This window comes from Rutilus rutilus, assembly GCF_951802725.1.
Source record: "Rutilus rutilus genome assembly, chromosome: 3".
NCBI lineage: Eukaryota > Metazoa > Chordata > Actinopteri > Cypriniformes > Leuciscidae > Rutilus > Rutilus rutilus.
In genome coordinates this window covers 38,673,756-38,694,258 of record NC_140211.1, presented here as the reverse complement: position 1 = coordinate 38,694,258, position 20,503 = coordinate 38,673,756, and the positions used below count along the sequence as shown (strand labels likewise).

At 37.1% G+C, this 20,503-nt stretch overlaps 2 protein-coding genes across 4 annotated transcripts in view; one reads left to right on the top strand and one right to left on the bottom strand.

Annotated features, from left to right (window-relative positions):
• The window catches only part of lrch4 (leucine-rich repeats and calponin homology (CH) domain containing 4), a 51,258-nt gene extending 43,980 nt beyond the window's left edge, over positions 1-7,278 (bottom strand). Inside the window, exon 1 of one of the 2 annotated variants that reach the window (XM_084405134.1) lies at positions 6,908-7,278. In XM_084405134.1, coding sequence (XP_084261260.1) covers positions 6,908-7,079 — 172 coding nt within the window. In that variant the 5' untranslated portion in view covers positions 7,080-7,278. The remainder of the gene's footprint in view (positions 1-6,907) is intronic. The other variant, XM_084405135.1, reaches the window with a different exon arrangement.
• A 3,664-nt stretch (positions 7,279-10,942) lies between these two features.
• acox3 (acyl-CoA oxidase 3, pristanoyl) overlaps positions 10,943-20,503 on the top strand; it is a 32,941-nt gene continuing 23,380 nt past the window's right edge. The window contains exons 1-11 of one of the 2 annotated variants that reach the window (XM_084403547.1): positions 10,943-11,005; positions 11,673-11,849; positions 14,063-14,296; positions 14,648-14,722; positions 15,239-15,328; positions 16,475-16,618; positions 16,708-16,796; positions 17,043-17,139; positions 18,240-18,422; positions 19,729-19,851; positions 19,969-20,089. In XM_084403547.1, the coding sequence (XP_084259673.1) occupies positions 11,682-11,849; positions 14,063-14,296; positions 14,648-14,722; positions 15,239-15,328; positions 16,475-16,618; positions 16,708-16,796; positions 17,043-17,139; positions 18,240-18,422; positions 19,729-19,851; positions 19,969-20,089 (1,324 nt within the window). In that variant the 5' untranslated portion in view covers positions 10,943-11,005; positions 11,673-11,681. The remainder of the gene's footprint in view (positions 11,006-11,672; positions 11,850-14,062; positions 14,297-14,647; positions 14,723-15,238; positions 15,329-16,474; positions 16,619-16,707; positions 16,797-17,042; positions 17,140-18,239; positions 18,423-19,728; positions 19,852-19,968; positions 20,090-20,503) is intronic. The other variant, XM_084403546.1, reaches the window with a different exon arrangement.

Here is a 20,503-nt window from a genome sequence, read left to right as displayed (position 1 = left end):
TGTTTAGAACTATTATAGTTCTTCGCTTCTTCGTAACTTCAAAGAGTGTTCATTTATATGGTCATGTCTTATCTCGCGTAGTGAGCCATGAGGCCTATGAACACGAATCATTTTACCGTAAAATTTTTACAAAAGAATGTCTAGAAGTTTCTAATGAATGCTGGCCACTATTAGGGAGTTTGTTTGATTGTTTGTTACACTTACTGAACAAACAGGCCACTGAATCAAAAGGCAAAACTGCAACACAGAGGACCATATCATACAGTTGTCGCAATGTGGCGCCATGCGCGACAAGTGTTTTTTGCTAGTTTCAGCCCGACGCAATTTTCATTTTCACATCCTGAGCCACGTTGTTTAAATAGCAAATGCATTTGCGCCCATGGGCGTGATGGTCTGAAAACGAAGTGTGTTCTGGCGCATTGTTGGCGTGTTGCTATTTTGAGGCAACAGAAATAGACTGCGCCATTGACCAACTGAAACCTGGTCTAAAGTCAATGGCGCAATCTTTTTTTGTTATTTAAAGAGCGTGTTAGTATTATGCACCTATAGGCGGGTGCACAACGCGCATACACTCTGCTTATTACATACACAGGGACATGCAACAGCATAAAAATAGCAAATATAAAAAAATAAAAGGATTACAATGTAAAAGATTATTATTGTGTACATAGGCTAAAGATATGGTGGAATCTGGCTTGTCCCGTAGATGGTCTGCTTGCAAGCTTTAACCTCGCACACGAGCAGATCCGTTTGCTCTCTGGAGAAGCGTTCAGTCTTTCCGCTCGCAAATTCCGTCATGTAGGCTAAATAGCGAATCCGCCATGGCGTGAGCGCAACTGGGAATGGGAGATGAAGGGAATGGGAGATGAGACTCTGATTGGTTTATTGCATGTTACACCCAAAACACACCCATTACTCATTAAGAGAATAGGGTAGGGCTGGGAGATATGGACAAAAAATCATATCTCTGTATTTTTTGGCTAAATGGCGATATACAATATAGGCTATATCTCGTTACTTTCTACGAATTTTCCATTTGGATAAAGAAAATCTGTATTTATTAAAAAAAAAATAATAATTCACATCCTGCCCAATGATATCCAACAAACAATGTTGATATTGAAGGATATGGAAACAAATATAGTGTATGTAATGTGCAAAAAGGTGGTTAAAAATCACATTACATTCTAACATTGTAACATTCAATCTAAAAACAAAAATAATGCTTTTGTTTTTAAATTGACTAAAGCCTAAACTAAAAATAAGCACAAACTAATTATATTAGCCTGCATTTGAATACCCCATTATAATGGTCACTTTCAGAAAAATATACTTGTAGGTTAAAAATTCCACATTATGGCACATTTATTGTCTCCAACAACATATATGGCCATATTGATCATATTTTAGCAATATGTATATTTTAGTCAGAATTATTGCGCTACTATGAAATGGACATATTTGTTTGACTTTCTAACATTTACAGATGGAGAATATACCTGTGAAATGTTAAGCACTGAGGAAAGCACCATATCTCAAACAGTATTGCCTCATTCAATATCGTTTAAAAAAAAAAATATCGATGTATCATACAAACTCGATATACCGCCCAGCCCTAGAATAGGGACAACCCTTTCAGACCATGCGACGGGCGCGCCGACCATTTTTCCCGTCATTAAACTACCAAAAGTGGATCCGGACACGCCCTAAGTGCACTTGCGCCGTGCACTTTAGACCATGCGCTTGGATCGTTAAAATAGGGACCAGAGGGTTAAATGCAACTCTGAATGTATGCCAAAAAACTAAACCATTATTAGGCCAATATCCAGACAGTCTAGACTTTCACTACCACAGACACAGCCATGCCTACAGGCTAATATTGGACAGGAAACATTACTGATGGGGGATAACAGATCAATAGAAATAAGCCATGAGGAATTGTAGAAAATAATATTGGTCATCTCTAAAAAATCTTCTGAAAATCATCCAAACGACCCCAAATTCAAGACCTTCTAAGATGACCTGGATAAAAGGAAATCTTCACCCGACCAAGAAAAGAAAGAGATGGGGAAATGGGGAGAGCAAGTGGGAGAGAGAAGCCTGCCTCAGACAAGGAGGAGGGGTGTTGCCGAATGGGACTCCAGTTGGGGGGAAAGAGGAGGGACCCTATTTCGGGAATATCACGACAATGGAAGCAGCCCACGAGCCTGTTTTATCAAGAAAAGGCCTCGCTCCCTCCCTCTTTCTCTCAGCTGCTGTGAGGCTTAGTTGTGGTATGGAGTGAGTGTGCCTCTGAATGAGACACTGTGTTGCGGGCTACACAACATTCATGCCCGAGGCATGCTCACAAGTGTGGGAGCCGGATGGAAACAAATATTTTCATCTACGCACACACAAAAACACATTGACTGTGATTTCATTTTGAGGTTCCTCTTGGTGCCCATGTCCACAGAGCATTTTCCTCCCAAAGCTGCTTCTACGGTGGTCCTTTTGTTTTCATGAACTCTTATCTTAAGCGTTCTCTACATCCATCTTTCAACACCTCTTTTAAATAACTGAATTTATTTCATTTCTCTGGGACGGTGAAAAGAAACACAGTCTGGGACGTCATTTCACCCTAAAGTGCTGAGACACAGTCTAGCTTGTGTTATTGTTGTGGAGATACAGTAAGTCAACAGTGGCTGTATTATTACCCAGGTTATGAGTCCCGGAGTAATTTTAGATTGTGCCAGCTCCAGTTTGCATACTTTGCAATGTCTTCAGGCAACGCCGACATTTGTGAAGATTTCAGATGACGCAACTTTGGATTGGCACACAAAACTTTCAAATATGAACCTAATATTTTAATCATATCATCACTATTGTCTACACAAATAAACTTGAATTGAATGAGCGTAGAATGAGTTTAAGGGGTCTCGGTGGATTGATGAGACTGGGATTTACCGAACTGGACCTCCGGCAAGACTGAACCCTTGACCTTCCTGAGGGGAAGTTACTCTATGTTGCAGAGCGATCTTCAGGAGAGAAAGTGTGTGTAGACTAAGAACAAACCAAGGCACATCAATCTTTGCTTCAATAGGTCTCTTAGCAAAACAGACACTATCATCTTCCTCCTACATTCAAGCACACTTAAAATACACATTGCATCTGCAACCAGTAATATATGAGCAACACCTAGTAATCATTCTCCACCTTTACAGTAGGTGTGTCTACGGAACATGATTATTATGGCATGATTTTTTTTAAACACTGGGACTATGCTTGGATTTCTAGCATTTATACAACATGGCAGTATCAGGCCTAGTTCTCTTAAACTGTTCCACATCCTCGGACTGATCCCAAACTTTCTGAGAGTCAGATGTACAGTACGGTTTCCAAGGCAACATACTTATCCATGCAGAAAATTGATGTGAAAAACCCTCCACAGAAAAATGAGAGATTAGACCATCTAAACCCAAAAGAGGGTTTTGACATACTGAACTATTGTCAGCGCCTGAGATTTACATCAGTGGTATCAATATAGCCTAAGTCAATATTCTGAAAAAGATTCCTAATAATTAATACTTTTTCTCTATGATGTCACCAAATATTCAAGATTATGAGGTGGGACCATGGGAACAATAGGCCAACGTAAATGAATTGACTACTAATCTGAATGTGTTCCTCTCAATTACCATTTTGCACATCATTTTCAGATTAAAGTATTTTTTTGGTTAAGGCCTTGTTATCTGCATATTCAAAATTAACATACATGTGCCTTCATTTGCTACTGCAGAGGCTTGTTCTTGTCATTTATTATGCTGAATTTAATTTAATGACCTCTGAAGAACAATTCTCATTCATGTCCTTAACAATGGCATTCCACAGCACAATGAATTACAAATAAACGCAGGCCTCCTCATCGCTCAAAAAATGTGTTTCTTCAGTAGCTCAGCTTTTTACAAGTCTTTTTCTAATATGAAACAGAATGACCTTGGTTTGCACATGTGCACATAAAAAAGGGATGTTCAGTTACAGTGAATACTCTACACAAAAATCTGAACAATACAATAAACTGGAATACTTTACTGGGTTGTGATAATAGGGCTGTACGATTTTGAAGAAAAATGTGATTTAAAGGTATAGCGGAGGATTTTCCCGAATTTTAGAAAAGAACCGCCCTCTCCACTTTTTGAAGAAATGCACATGCGCAACACTCTACCTGCTCCCGAGAGGGAACGCCTATTAAACGTGTGCACGAGAGAGCATGCACGAGCCTAGTTCTCCTCGTGCACGCTCTGTTTACAAGTTGCTGTTGGCGTGGCTCATACAAGCCTACTTTCCTTTACCTGTCGAGTAGAAACTTCGCGACTGAGGCATCAGTGGGAAGCCCAACCTGTGCTTTTAGCGCACGCCAGCGTGTGAAATATTCTCCCAAAAACACTCTAACTCAAAAACATTCATGCAAGACAAAATGTCAAATGCCCTTCCGTGTTTTATTTACTACTTATACTGATCGATTGAGTGAGGACTCAAGACATGATCTGCAATGGAGAAGTAGCTTGTTGCATTTGTGTAATAAATACTATGTGAACACATTGGAATTATCAAAAATGAACACACAAGGTTTTAGAACATTTCAGCGTGATACCTTTTACCATTTGGTCATAATTACTTTAGACAAATTGAGATGTTTACCGTGTCTGCGCGGTGCGTGACTTGTGCCAGGGCTAGCATCGCTAATCATAGCTTACATTAACTTTTACTAGCAGTGATTTTAAATGGATTTCTCCAAATAACATGCCAAACTTTACCTGTCAAGTAGAAACTTCGCGACTGAGGCATCAGTGGGAAGCCCAACCGGTGCTTTTAGCGCACGCCAGCATGTGAAATATTCTCCCCAAAACACTCTGGTCTTGTTTCTTTCTTCAGAGGCCTTTCTCTTCTTGTCATACAATTCGTAGACACTTTTTCTCTTGCGACCCTCAGACATTTTGAAAAAACCCGGTGAGAACGGGCGAGCTTCAATGAATGGCTGAAACCGTAGCTCACCACACACATACACACCCGAAAGTGCGCATGCGCAGAAAGCGAAAACTACCTAGGGACGAGCACGTACGACGGCCTTACGTAAACATATCACCAGAATGATTGACAACTAGGAGGACCAATAGTCTTGATGATCCACCCGGAAAAAGAAAATCCTCCGCAATACCTTTAAGATAACTAGTTAACGCGATATTGGATATGCAATACGATAATGCTTTAAGTGAGTAAAATAATTTGAGATTATGAAAATGATATAACCAACACGTTTCACTTTCTTTTTGTGAGAAGAAAGCATCCCTACAACTTCTGAAAGTGAACAGCAGTGTTTTACTGTAGCATTACATAAAAAGCAAGTGTAATTTTAACATCAGTGTAAACCAAGGGGTTTAGGGTTTCAGGTATGCCTACATTAGGTTTATTTAACAACAGAAATCGAATAATCAAATGTTTAGTCTAGTCTTCTCTGTATTAATTAAATTCTGATTATTATTATAGCTTCAAAAATTATTCATTTAAGAGCAGTGAGTGATTTTCTCTTAGTCTTTTGTTGTTTGATTAACATTAAGCGCACAAGCAGGTTTATTAGGCTGCGGTCACTTTAAGAGCTGCACAGATCCAATATATTGTTACATGCACGCTTTCTTTCTCAACTGTTTAGTCCACTTAAGACATAATTGACTGTGTTTATGAATACTCACTAAGACAGGCATTTTTTACATAATTTTGTGTGTATTTGGCCATATAGCCTAAGCTGTGGAAGAGAACTGAAGCCTGGAGCACAAGCCGTCCAAGAGGAGGCTTTATGTGTGCGTGGATACTTCGCTTATTGCATTTAATGTTATTAAACATGTCACACGTATGTAAACTCATGTGTCCAGTCTACTCTCTGCTGTCTGAGTCGACCTAAAACTTGGACTTTTTGTTATCTTTTGGAGTCATGCAGTTATTGTGATGTACATTGCAATTTTTAGATAATTTTGATATATTGTGCGACCCTAATGGAAGGTCTTGTAGTTTTAGTACTGTTTATCAAAACTAAAAAGCTGTAAATGCATTTGAGTGAATTTTACAGCAGAATCTGTTTTCTAGCTTGTCAATGACACCAGATGTGGGTCAAAAAGTTACAAAAAGGTTCAAGAACTGAAATGACAGTAAAAGGAAAATGAAATGCCACATGCAGCAGATTTTGTCTGTGCTTAGTCCCAACTAAATAGTAAATGCACTGCAACAACTCTACTTCAGAACATGTGCGTGTGGGGGTTTGTAGGCTCAAATACTGCTTTATTCACACTTTGTGTATGTATGAGAGAGGAGCAGATGGTCATATTAGTGCTGCTGGCAAGATGGATCTCAACAAGCTCCCTACCAATGAGAGTGCACTCAAATGAGCTGACTACAACAATAACATTTTGGATCACTATCCCCCTTGGTTTTCACTGCACTGCGATCAAATGTGAAGTTTTAAAGTGTGTCAGTGGTAAGATGGCTCAGCCCGAGTGTAGTTTCCACCTCAACAACAGGAAGAGAAGCACAGCGCAGATGTCTTTAATTTCTAAAGCAAACACACCAGTCTCAAACACAACAACCTGACTTAAAAACCAAAACACAATAAACCGCTGCATGGGCAGTGGTCAAGTTCTTTGGAAGCGAAAGCGAGTACTGAAACGAATTTATCAGATGATCGGCTTCCTATTCAGATCATAAAAAGTGAAAGATCCGCTTTTTCTGGGTCGGGCGTGATGATGGTGGTGCTCGTGCACCCCTGCAGAAGGGGCGCAGGTGAAGAAGACACTCAAACAAAGGACATTAAATGTACTGATACATTCCCTCCCCCCCTTCACTGATCCCCCCCCCCCTGACCGCTTTATTAAAGTCTTACCTGCGTGTGTAATGTCGGACAGGTCATAGTTCTTGGAGGTGCGGGGGAACTCTTTTAGTTTGCGGTTGGAGAGGATGAGCGCTCCGCTGGACGCAGCTTCTTCCAGCGCCTTCTCCACGCTCCTGCTGGCCGCTACGGTCGCCGGCAGCTGGGCTCCATCCCCAGCAGCCATCAAACACGAAATATGGCCCAAATCTTACTCGTTACAACGACAATCACCCCTCCTAAACCTCCATGTCCTCCGAAGCAGGTCCAATAACGTTTCGCACCGGGAAAGTGAGTTTTTGTACTCCAAAAGTGATGTAAAATCCAGTGATCGAGTAAAGTTGAGCGGGTGAGTTGACAGTGCGTGTGCTGGAGCTGAGAGCAAGAGGGGGCGGGGCTTGCGGATTGAGTAAGTCTTGATTGACAGAGCGGACACACCCAATACGATCTCGGGAAATCAACACAAAAGCGCTGCTCTCATCGGAAGGGGGAAATGATAAAGTTTTTTTTTTTTTTTTTTTGTCATTTGGAGGTTTTGTAATACAAATTGTTTAAGCTTCACTGCTTCGAAGTTTTTGCATTGTTTGCATACAGATAAAGTTAGCAAGACTGAAAAGATTTACAATAGTAGCAGGAAGCTTCTAATGGATATCACAATGCATTTCCCTGTTCCAGATCCATTGAAATGACGTGCACTTAGAGAGGAAATGAAAGACATAAATATTGCATTAACATTATAGAATTAGTTCACCTTTACTTGGTCTTATGGATGTGACATAGGTTGTCTGGAATAAGCTAACAATACAAATTGGATCATAATCCTACTTCTAAAAGTAGGGTGTTAAAATTATTAAAACATAATATATATATATATATATATTTATTTATTTATTTATTTGTTTATTTATTTTTTAATAATTGTAATACCCTACTTTTAGAAGTAGGATTATGATGAGCCCAATCCAATTATGATGAGCCCAATCCATATATATATATATGAAGAGTTCAGATGCAAAAGCCTCTAAGTGCCATCTGAAATTTTCTTCTAGAATGATAATTTTTATCAAGCTCGTATATTTAAGTTTAATAATTTCACTTAAATGGCAATGCAAATTAGCCTACCTATTAATTGTCATTTAAGTGAAATTACTTAACTTAAATATACAAGCTTTATAAAAATTTCAGATGGCACTTAGAGGCTTTTGCATCTGAACTCTTCATATATATATATATATATATATATATATATTATTATTATTATTTAAACACTGAGATGAAATTATCATAGCAAAACAAATTTCTGTGTGTGCATTTTTCAACTTTGAAGTATTTTAAAATGCACTTTTCAAACTCCAAAAAAGTAGTATATAGCCTACAAAAGTTTGATTTCTCTATTAACTTTTACAAATCATTAAAATCTACACACTTAAAGGCATTTTGAAAATAGTCAGCAAAAATTAGTTTTAATGTAACCTTCAAAAAGCAGAAAATCTAAAATCACCTGAGACATAAAAGTTGTCTAAGAATGTGCACTCCTAAACTGTAATCGCCATGTTTTTTTTCTTGACATTTTGTATAAATGTATATGCCTACATACAGACCACTGTTTGTTTCAGCTGTGTTGTATTAGGTTATGTTGTAGGGGCACGTTTGCTAATATAATATGCACAAAGCTTTCACCGAGTTATTGCTTACCCATGCATGCTTAATGTCTATCTGTTTTAGGCCTGACAGGACACAAAGTGGGTCACAAAATTATCCACTAGTGTGTGTCATTACTCTCCATGGAACAAAACAGAGAGGAAGAGAGGGATTGAGTGAGTCCAGAGGAAGAGAAGGGATGAGAGGTCGTGAGAAAAAGTGAGGTCATCATTTGTGTGAAGCTGATACCAGGATCTGTGTTGAAACATGACTTAGGAATAACTAAATTAAGAATTAAGAATTTATTCTTAACATTGACTAGGTATTGAATGTATGTAATTATCGTAGGATTCTTGCATTGTTGGTGCCACTGAATATGAGGCTCACAACTTTAGTGAGACTTTATTTATTTATTTGTTTGTTTGTTTGTTTATTACCTTCCTCTGTGTAGTGTAGTGAAGTGAAGTGATTATTACTTTATGCATGCATGCTGTAAGACCAGGGAAGGGTTTTCATGGAACACTGCAGCCTTGGCCAGCAAATCAATACCCGAACCAGACTTCTTCAGATTATGTGTGAAGCCAAAAACAAGCTGTAACTTAAGTCAACTCAACTTTTATTTATAAACCACTTTCAAAACCATTAGAATGGCCTAAAGTGCTGTCCATAAATAGTAAATAACTCTAAACTACATAGAAACATAAAATAACATCACATGGCACCAAGGAAATCAACTTATTCAAAATATATATATATTTTTTTTCCCCAGTGCCGATACACCTCTGGGCAAAACTTTGTGAAGGTGCATTCTTAAAAAACACAACATTTTCATAAACTAATACAATGGTTTTCAGTATGCAAGCTGCACAGACAGTTTTCTATAGAGGTGAATTCAGGTTGAATAGGACATTTTTTCCCCCAATTATCTCAATGGCAAAAGGTGTCCCAACATGAATTCACTCTTGTAGAATTAAAACATCAAGGAAACAAACTGCAAGTTATGAAAAAACGTATATATGAAAAGGGAAACCCGTTAAAACCCGTTAAATTGGCAGTAAGTAAAATGAATACCAAATTTTCATTGACAGCTAAATAAATGCTTTTTTTATTGTAATGCTCTGGCACCATCTAGCTGTCAGAAAAACTATAACACACATCCGAATTGCCTTTCTAAATGCTCGATTTACTAACGAAATTACAGCATGATAAATATATAAAAAGGCATGGTTGTTTCATCTCAAATTTGGGTCAAATAACCGTTGGGTTACATTTTTCTAAATTAAATTAACCCAACTGTTGGGTTTGTCTATTTTGACAAAAATCTGTGTTGAAACAACCATGCCCTTTTTTTTTTTTTTTTTTTGAGTGAACAAGGTTTATGTAAACATACGAAAATACACCAATAATTCTTTAAATGAGCTAATTTTAGACTAATGGACATTGTTTTTAAAGTAGGATTACCTGAGTCACACGACAGCTTTTACTGAACATGAATGTTTAATATAGGCTACAATAGGGAGGATTGGCTCTGATTTTTTTTTCATTTCTCAGCAAAATAAAATAATTTGATAGCATCAAATTATGCTTTACTAATAGCTATAAATAATTCAGACTAAAGAGATTCTTTGAAATTATTGTTTGCCATGCATCTTGATGTAAATCTTACATTTATTTCCAGAGTTCCCTTCCTTGTGTTTACAGTAATCATAACATGATATCAGGCTGGAGGCTCAGAACCCAAAAGAAGTTGAGTAAATGCAGTGCTGCATAACAGCGTCCCCTGGCGTTGTCACATGCTAACAACACAAAACAAAGACTTTTGTGTGTGTCAGAAAAAATACTTTATTTCTGAATATTTTAGTTAATATAAGTGAAATATTATAATAGCTTTATTTATTTGTTTGTTTGTTTTTTCATTATTATTACCAGACCTAAACACTGTGTAGCTGTGTATTTATTGAATGAGCACTGTGATTCGGCCTGTGTTCTCTTATTATATATTCTTCTCTTTACTTCTAAAAGTGCAGAATACATTTGTAATATTTTTTATTTCTTACTTTTAATTATTTTCATTTCTTTCAAAACTGTTATTTATCTGTTTATGATTTTGATGTAAAGTAGCCTACTTTGAATTGCCATTGTGTGTTAAATGTGCTATATAAATAAATATGAATTGTCTTGCCTTGCCTTACAGTACTGTCTCTGTCTGGCAACATATCCTGTTGTTTACCACTGAAAATCCCAAAAGTATCCCACTCCTCCAGGTACACACTTTTAAAAACCTCTTACCTTGGCTTTCACATGCACCGAGCACGCAGTTGGTAGGGGTTCATTCAGTGCAGTGCGCCTTTAAGCAGCAGCGCTTCTCTGATTGGTTGGATGTGGTCACATGAGCACTTCCTCCTCCAAAGGGGCAGTGCTCTGCTTGTTGAGTTTAGTAGCTCTTGCCTGTGGAGGTTACGGGACAAGACTGTAAGACATTAATGTTATTTCATTTCAGTACTATTCAAACTAATGATATGAAGATAAATCGTCATGCACTTTTAAAACCTTTTCTTTACTGTTTTTGAGTGGTTAATTGACATTGACGTTAAATAGCGTGCAAGCTCAGTAATAAATGGTCGGTTGTGCTTATGTTTGTTTTGATATTGAGCTCAGATATCTATATCTATCCATATGTTTTTTGCAACAATCTCTACTTATATTTTCCATGTTACTCTTTTAACCCAGCGCAAACAGTGTTTAAATATCCCAAAAAACGTGTTGGTGTTGTGTTTGATCTTGTGAGAGTGTTGTAACAGACATTGAACTTTGTATTGAGTTGACCTGATATAACTAGATCACAAATGCTGCACATGATAAATAGAGTTAGTTTGTGAAATAAAGTATTGTAAATGAATGCAATGAAATAATTTCCAGTTCCGGGTATCCAGAAGGTGTAGCATAAGAAGAAAATGCTGACATATTGATTGTATTAGTTAACTGGAAAACCCTGAATGACTTTATGAGGGAATAGTTGATTCAGACAATTACTAAACATACTACTGCAATAGCAAAGGCAAACGTTTTCTTTCCTTAAATCATCATCTTTGAAAAATGTTGTGGACATTGTTGATTTGATTATGTTTGTCTTTTTGAGTTTCAGGACATGAGTGTGCCAGCCATCACAGACGCTAAAAGCGTTTTGGAAGAGAAAATGGATGAGGGCATCCCAGACCTTCCCAGTGGTCCACTCGACATCTACAGGAAGAGAGCATCCTTCAGCTGGAAGGACATGATGCTGTTTCTGGAGGGTGATGAAATCATTGCATTCAAGGTACAGTAAGATGATTATGTTTTGCTAATCCATTTATTACATTTTTTTTTTGTCCAAGAAAAGTACACATTTAGTGACTAAGATTGCTGTTATAACATTGTTACCATATATATGTTACATACCAAGTCCTGATTTTCAGAACGTTCCAAAGATCCTCTTTTAAACAGCAATTATACACAATATAAAGTGGGAAGCTGTCAACTTTATAAATAAAAAGTAGAAGTGCATCACATATCTGTCCTAACAACCCTATGGATTTAGTGCGCTTAGTCCAAATCATTAATTATTTATTTTTTTGGATTGAGCTGAATTTCAGATGAATGATTCCTCCTTTTGACCAGTCTGAGAATGTCCACAGTAGTGATGGGCGCTTTCGAAACACTGCTTCATGTAGCTTTGAAACATTTGCAAATATTTTGTTTAGAATCAGTGCTTTGGAGACCATTTCAAACTCACCACAAGTCATTATTTCAGCAAATAAATCTTCGTTACGTCATATTGTTTCGAACCTTTCGAGCATTTCAAAATTCGAACAGTTCGCTGCTAGATGTCAGTGATTGAGTGAACCCATAAACAAATGTCTAATAGTTTTAACTGATATCATGTCAGTTTTATAATGTGGGTTAATTTTTAATTAATGTAATGTAATGAATTTACATTCTTGAATTTACAATATTGAATTGCTTAAAGGGGTCATATAATGGTACATGCACTTTTACAAGTTGATTTTACCGAAATGTGTGTTGGCAGTGCCTGTACACAATCATCACATAATGATAAAAATCCATCCAGTGGTTTTTTTAAAATCTCCTTATATGTTTTCCCCCATCTCAAATCGAGCCGTCTGACCGTGTGACGTCACACGGTCGGACGCCCCTCCCACGATTGTTGATTGACAGCAGCGTTTCAACACAGACCCGCCCAGAGCGCCCTGTCATCATAGTCCGCCATTGTTGATACGCTGGAGCAGAATGGCGTCTAAGCGATTGTGGTGATCTGTTCTTGGGTGCAATAAGGGACACAGCAGTCATTTTGATGTTCCTAAATCCGAACCGCTGAAGACGCAGTGACTGAGTTTGTTTTCGAAGGGAATATTCCCCACGATCAACATCAATGCTTTCATGTTTGCGCGAATCATTTCTCACCAGACTGCTTTACAAACGAGAACATTGAAAAAGGTATTAGCTCCTGTCTGAGTATGTGTTATTTATGTGCCTAATAACTGTCATAGTCTCACAGACTGGTTATTTTTTAAACAGATCAGTAAAAAATTTGTGCTTCAGCCCTGACAGTTGTACCTAACACTGCATAGATAACATTACGCATCACTGACAAGCCTACATTTACAGAAAAAAAGGTTTTCATGACCATTAGCTGTAACATCAATATGTCAATGAACTAACGTATACATCAGTAAACACATAGCCTAGCATTCGTATCTCACTACTCTACCCTGCCAGTACATACAAAGATAGATCAAAGTGACATTACGTTAACCAACCATTCAGAAACGTCCTGTTCGAGCCTTAATTGTCGAACTTCTTCGGGGGCCGTCATCTTGTTCCGGGTCCAACTCCGGTTCAAATTGATACGGTTGCACAAATGTGTCCTCAGAGACTCCCGCTGCCATTCTTTCTCCAAAATATACCCTTAACTGTTGTCAAGGCAACACTTCACGTGTGTTGTGGTCAAAACGCCCCACAGAACAGAGGGGCGGGCTCATTATCATTTAAAGACACGTGCACTTAAACGGCGTGCTGAAAACAGAGCTGTTTTTGACCAGGTAAAATGAGTGTTTTCTTACAATACTAATGAGAATTTTTTATTAAAGTATATTACAAACTTTTTATTTAGACCCTAAAGAATCATATTAACTTTATATGACCCCTTTAAATAGGCCTGCCTAATGACACACAAAATAAGCACTACACATTAATAAAAGAACAGTTATATTTGTAGATTACATTTAATTGATTACACTTTCATGAAAACATTTGGTTTGTAAAAGCTGTAATTCTGATTGTTTGGGCAGAGTTTTCTTTGCGTTTGTAGTGTTTTGACCAGGAGGCGCTGCCAACCTGTGGCGTTTTGAGCTCTTAATTTTGCTAAACAGTTGGTTCAGTTGAAGCATTGTTTCGAAAAGCTTTATTTCTCCCATCACCAGTCCATAGTCATTGATATAGATTTCTTTCTGTTTCTCTCTCTCTGAGCAGCAGCATGTGTTCAGAACACTGGAGAGTGACCCGCTCTTTGCCCGGCAGCCTGGTGAGGACGTCCCGGTGGAGCAGAAGCGAGAGCTCACCTTCCGCCGCTGTAAACAGCTGTTTAAGTATGACTTTTTAACACGTGATGATGCCATGCAGAATCCCTGGAAGATGACCATCCTCAATGACTGCCTGGGAATGTATGACTGGTCTTTGGGAGCCAAGTACTTCCTTAACAAAGGGGTGAGCCCATTTCACTAAATGCCCTCCAAAAATCCCCAAAGCTTAAAGTCGGCTTGAAACGGAAGTTGCAAGTGTCTTTTCTTCCCTATTGTGATTTATATCTAAGTGAAATGGCTTCTGGAATGAGAAAAAATGTATGGTAACACTGCCCTCCCCAGAATAGTTTGTAATCCTTACAAAATAAGAATGACCCCATATAAAGCTTTCACAGAAGTGATTGCTTGATACTCATATTTTGCATTTTTGTGGATAATTGCGCATTATCATGCATTATTGTTTATTATTATTTGTGATGATTATTTCTTAAAAAAAACCTTTTAAACATAAACCCTTTGTTTTCAAACATATTAGATGTTTGGAGCCACAGTGGCAAACACAGGATCTCAGAGGCACCTGAAGTTTGTGAAGGACATTGAGCAAATGATGGTAAATGATTATTATTATTTTATTTTTAATGCAGCACATATAAAACCATATCAGCCATAAAATATTTGTTGACTGAAAGCTTCAGTGTACTGAGTAAATGTGCACTATATCTTGATTGCATCCATAGCGAATATGGATGGCTTGGCATAATGATGGTCACTACTTTACAATTCACTATTTAAGGGAAAGTGCTGTTTTAATATTTGCTTTTAAAGATCAACGTAAGATTATTATTTGCTTTTATAGATTATCATATTTTGGCTGCTCAAAGTATTATAGTATGATTTTATGATGGCTATGACTGTCTCACATGTAATTAATTATTCACCTTCCATTCAACTAGAGCATTTTGAAACACAAGCTCAGTTGGCCATAAACAGAAAGTTCCAAGGTGCTGCGTATTTCTGTGTGTGTGTGTGTGTGCGCGTGTAAAAACTAGCGAGTTACCTTTGACATTTTTCATGGAAATCTACATGAGCCACTGACAGCAAATTAACATTGTCTCTCTCTGTTTAGACATTTGGATGCTTTTCATTGACAGAGCTGAGCCATGGCAGCAACACAAGAGCCATGAGGACAACAGCCAAATATGACCCCAGCACTCAGGTACTCTACTACCAGATGCGATGGTGTGAACAGTCAACCATATAGATATAACAGAAGTCTCAACACATTGCATTAATTTAACTTATCACTGAAAAGCACATTGCTTATAACTTTTTTTTTGAATGAGATTAAACAAATATGCCCATACAAATCATAACGGGACATCGACTGTTGATTTATTAATCCTGGTAAATGTTGATTTAATAATAAGTAATAAATATTAAAGTAATAAATATAATAAAAACAAAATATTCTTAAATAGAATTGGATGGACAATAAATGCTATTGTTCATTGTTGATTCATGATAGCTGAAGTATTAGTGACCATACTAAATATTGAATTCACATTATCTGAATAATTCAGATAATGAATTTAAAATATATCTGACTACTATGACTCTCTTAATTCACGCTGCAATCTTTAGTGCTCAATTCTGATTTATTGCTCGGCTCCGATTTTTTTATAGCTGTTCACATTGTTGTTTTAAATGTGGCCAATATCAGATTCCAGTGTGAACAGATGACCCGTATGTGCAAAAGAACGATAAAAAGACGTCACGCTGCACACTGTAATGCAGAAGTAAACACAGAGGACATTAAAGCAAGTGATTACTCATTTATTTATAGTGTGATCTGACACCGAAGCCAGTTAATTTATGCGCAGGCAATATAAAAAAAAAAAGAAGAGAGTTTTAAAACATATGAGCCCTCATGTTTTGCTTGTATATAGAGCTGTCACTGTAATACGTGTGAGTTCTGGCACATCACTGTCCTTCCACTGACTACCCTTCGCAACTGTCTTGATAACTTTGTGTATGTAAAATCTTTGACTTCCACCATGAGTTGTGACGAATGTTGCCCTAGAGTGACTTTGACGTAAAAGTCGCATGAATTCTGATATGACTGTTCAGACTGAGGTCACATTGCAAAACATCTGACCTGTATCGGATTTAGTACCACATATGGAAGTGGCACAATTCACAACACGTATTCGTGCCACAATTATCAGCAATCTTACCGTAGCCTTATAGCTCAATCCTCCTTTCTTTCATGATTCTTTGACCTGGTTTTTACAATTGTTTTCCTTCTGTTTATTATGCCTGATGGTCCTACAGCAGCCAATGTATGTTGTTTTAAAATCCGCAGGAGTTTGTGATAAACTCTCCAGACTTTGAAGCAGCAAAGTTCTGGGTTGGGAACTTGGGAAAGACAGCCACTCATTCAGTCGTATTTGCACAGCTTTACACCCCTGATGGACAATGTCACGGCCTTCACTCTTTTGTAGTCCAAGTATGTGTGAAAGTACATTTTCAGTTCATTTTCTTGTCTTGTTAGAGCAGCTGTGACTAAAGCAGTTTTAATGTCATTTAATTTAATAGGTCAGGGACCCAAAGACCTTGCTGGCAATGCCAGGAGTGATGGTTGGGGATATGGGAAAGAAACTGGGTCAGAACGGTCTGGATAATGGGTGAGTTAAATGCTGGACTGTGGACTGATGAGATGTTGTGATTACAGTATTTGGTCATTAGAGGGCGGTAAAAGAAAATCATAAATGGATATTTCCATCTGACTCGGAGTCTCACTTCATCTCTGTAATATATCCCTCTGCCCATATAATGGAAAAGTTATTCTTCACTATACTTTTCAGTGTAATCATTTTAAAAAAACACTTATTTTGATGTGCATAGTAAATAAGTGATTTTGTTTTTGTCAGTTTTGCAGTGTTTCACAATCTGAGGATACCTCGGGAAAACTTGCTTAACAAAACAGGAGATGTTACGCCTGATGGACGCTACGTTTCACCTTTTAAAGTAAGCAATATTATATCATTGCCTAATAATAGTTACATAAAGCTCAATGTTTTATTGCAGTTACACTGTAGACATTATTATCTGTATTATCTCTTTGCAAATAAGACTATATACATAAACATTAGTAATAGCAAAAGAACTGCATTTATTAATTGTTTATTGATTTTCAGTAAAAAGAACACTAATCATGAACAATAGTATATTTTAATTTCTCACTAGCCTAGATTAATAAATGCTGTAAAAATGAAGGTAACACTTTACAATAAGGTTTCATTTGTTAACATTAGTTAACTACATTTGTTAACATGAACTAACAATACATCATTTTTTATCTTTATTAATGGTAATCTCAACATTTACTAATACATTTTTAGGATCAAAAGTTGTATCTATTAACATTAGTTAATGCACTGTGAACTAAAATGAACATTAACAAAAGTTAATAAATGCTGTAAAAGTACATTGCTCCTTGTTAGATCATGTTAGTTAATGCATGAACTAATATTAACAAATGAGACCTTATTGTGAAGTGTTACCAAAATTATTGTTTATTGTTAGCCCATGATATCTAATGCATTGGCTAATGTTAATGGATTGAACCTTATTGTAAATTGTTACCAATTATTCTTTAACACACCTTTAAAAAAAATGATTACATAGGTTATGTGCAATGCAACAGTGTTTTATTGATGTACATGGGAAATAATAGAGCCATTTTAGTGCATATCCGTGTAGACATCTTGCGGGCTATAAACCCTTTGGTCGCTCTGCAGTGAGAGAACGCAGTGGTGCAGTGTCTGTTATTCCAGCTGCTGTGCTGTGCTATGCAAGATGTGCAAGAAGGAATCCCTATGCTTTCATTTCAAACAAACAGGGAGTTTTTAATCACAGGAAAAGTCAGGCCGTCAGCCAATGGTACTGACAGAAAGACATAAAGGGTTTTTTTCTGAAAACAAACAGAGGCGAGAGGTTGAGGATGAATGAATGAGATTTCGTTTGCCCTTCTTTTTCCTCACATTCTTTTTCCTCACATTCTTTTATTCTGTGGTTTGGTTTGTGTCTTTCCATCCTGTCTTTTTCCTTACCGTACACGTTCACAGGACCCCAATAAGCGGTTTGGGGCGTCTTTAGGGGCTCTGTCAGGAGGCAGGGTGGGCATTACTAGGATGGCACTGGTCAATCTGAAGCTGGCGGTGACTGTGGCTGTGCGATTCTCCGCCACACGCAGACAGTTCGGGCCCAAAGAGGATGAGGAGATTCCGGTGCTGGAATATCAGCTACAGGTACAGACACACTCCAGTGGAAACATTTCAACAGTTCTTCACTACATCATAAGGACTGTGGATAAGTCATTTGTTGTATCTGCCTTTGTTTAGTCATGATCTGCCTTTAATTTATCATTAATTAACAAAAATTAAATGCTTTTAAATGAGAGCTTTTAATTAAAATTATTTCAAATGTAACTGAATTTTTTTTAGAATAAACAAAATTCCAATGTGAGCATATTTATTAGTTTTAGTATTTCTCATCTACAAAAATGATGGTAACACTTTGTTTAAAAGTACTGTTGTATACTTGTATAACTCACTACTTTCTCGTATTTCACTGTAACTGCATGTACTGTAAATAAAGTGACTGTAAATAAATGAACTTTAAAATAAATTGATATATATATATTGAGAGAGAGAGATACATATAGATACAGTGCAATGCATAAGTTAATACACCCATGCTAAAGTTGACTAAAAAGAGGAATAAAAAATCATATTTTGGAAATTGAACTTTTAGAAAAAAATTTTAGGAAAAATCCAACCTTTAAGGACACCAATTTTCTTTGTGAATGAATAATGTTTGAGAGCAATGCAAATCAAACTAGCTTTTAGGCTAACTGAAATAAAACCATGCCAATCTCTAGGTATGGTGAATGCTATGTGATGATGTGGGGCTATTTTAATTCCAAAGGCCAAGGGAACTTTATCAGGATGCATAGTATCCTGGATCCATGAAGTAACTGGCCTTTAAAAATAAAAATCTGCCTGCCTCTATGGGAATTTAACATAGGGGTGTACTAACTTATGCACCATGTATTTTAAGGAAGAACATTTTTTTATTTACGATACATTATTCATTCACAAAGAAAATTGGTGTCCTTAAAGGTTGGATTTTTCCTAATTTTTTAAATTAAGGCATTAAGTTCAATTTCCAAAATATGATTTTTTTATTCCTCTTTTTAGTCAACTTTAGCATGGGTGTATTAACTTATGCATTGCACTGTATATACATAGATACACACACACACACACACATTATATATTTATCAAAATTCATACTTATTAAATTCAATAAATGGCCAAAAGTGAAACTGGCATATTGGAAACATTTAAAAATGCGCTAAACATTTAATAGGCCATTTGTAGGGATATGACCAGCGGTAATCTTTTTGGAGAGTGTTTTCTTACACTTCTCAGTGTTCTTTTTCTGGGTATCACTGAAGCTAGCATTCATTTGTAGTTCTTAGATCAAACTCACTGCTTTTAAGCTATTTGTCTTGTGACCCATCCTGTTCATGTGCTCCATCCTCTGTTTCAGCAATGGCGTCTTATGCCATTTCTGGCTGCCGTGTACGCGCTGGAGCACTTCACCAGATCCTTCTTAATGAACTTTGTCGAATTTCAAATTGGACTCCTAATGAAGGACAAAAGCGACAGACAGGTATAGATCATATGCTTTAAATATGCTGAAAATATGAGCATACAAAACATCTGAAATTCAGAAAGTCGTAATCTTCTAGTATTTGATCACATATAGATTGTGTGTGTCACTCCTCAGGCTGAACTGGGCAGAGAGATCCATGCCATGTCATGCGCTAGTAAACCTCTGGGATCGTGGACAGCCCAGCGAGGCATTCAGGAATGTCGGGAGGCTTGTGGAGGACACGGCTACCTTGCCAGTAAGGAATCTTTAAAATCTTCATAAACTAAACGTTTAATGGAAGCATAAACTACGGTGGCCCAGTAGTGCAGGACACAATGAAAATTTTTAAAAACAGCACTACAGAATCAAGACATAACTCAATGGTAACAAGTCACAACACAACGAGTTCGCCACAACACAACAGAACACAAAAGAAATGCTCCTGCTCTTTTCTCAGCGTGCGTTAATGCTAAGGACTTCATATTATAGGTAATGGTCTAATATAATCCATATTTTGGACATTTGTTTTTACTGTATACAATTTTTTTTTCATAACCCCTTCAACTACACTAATTACTTTTTTAAATTTGCCAAGTTATTTATAACTATGTGAATTTAAAGTGTAATTTAAAAGGCCCGGTGCAGTAAAAGTATATATAGTCCCCATTTG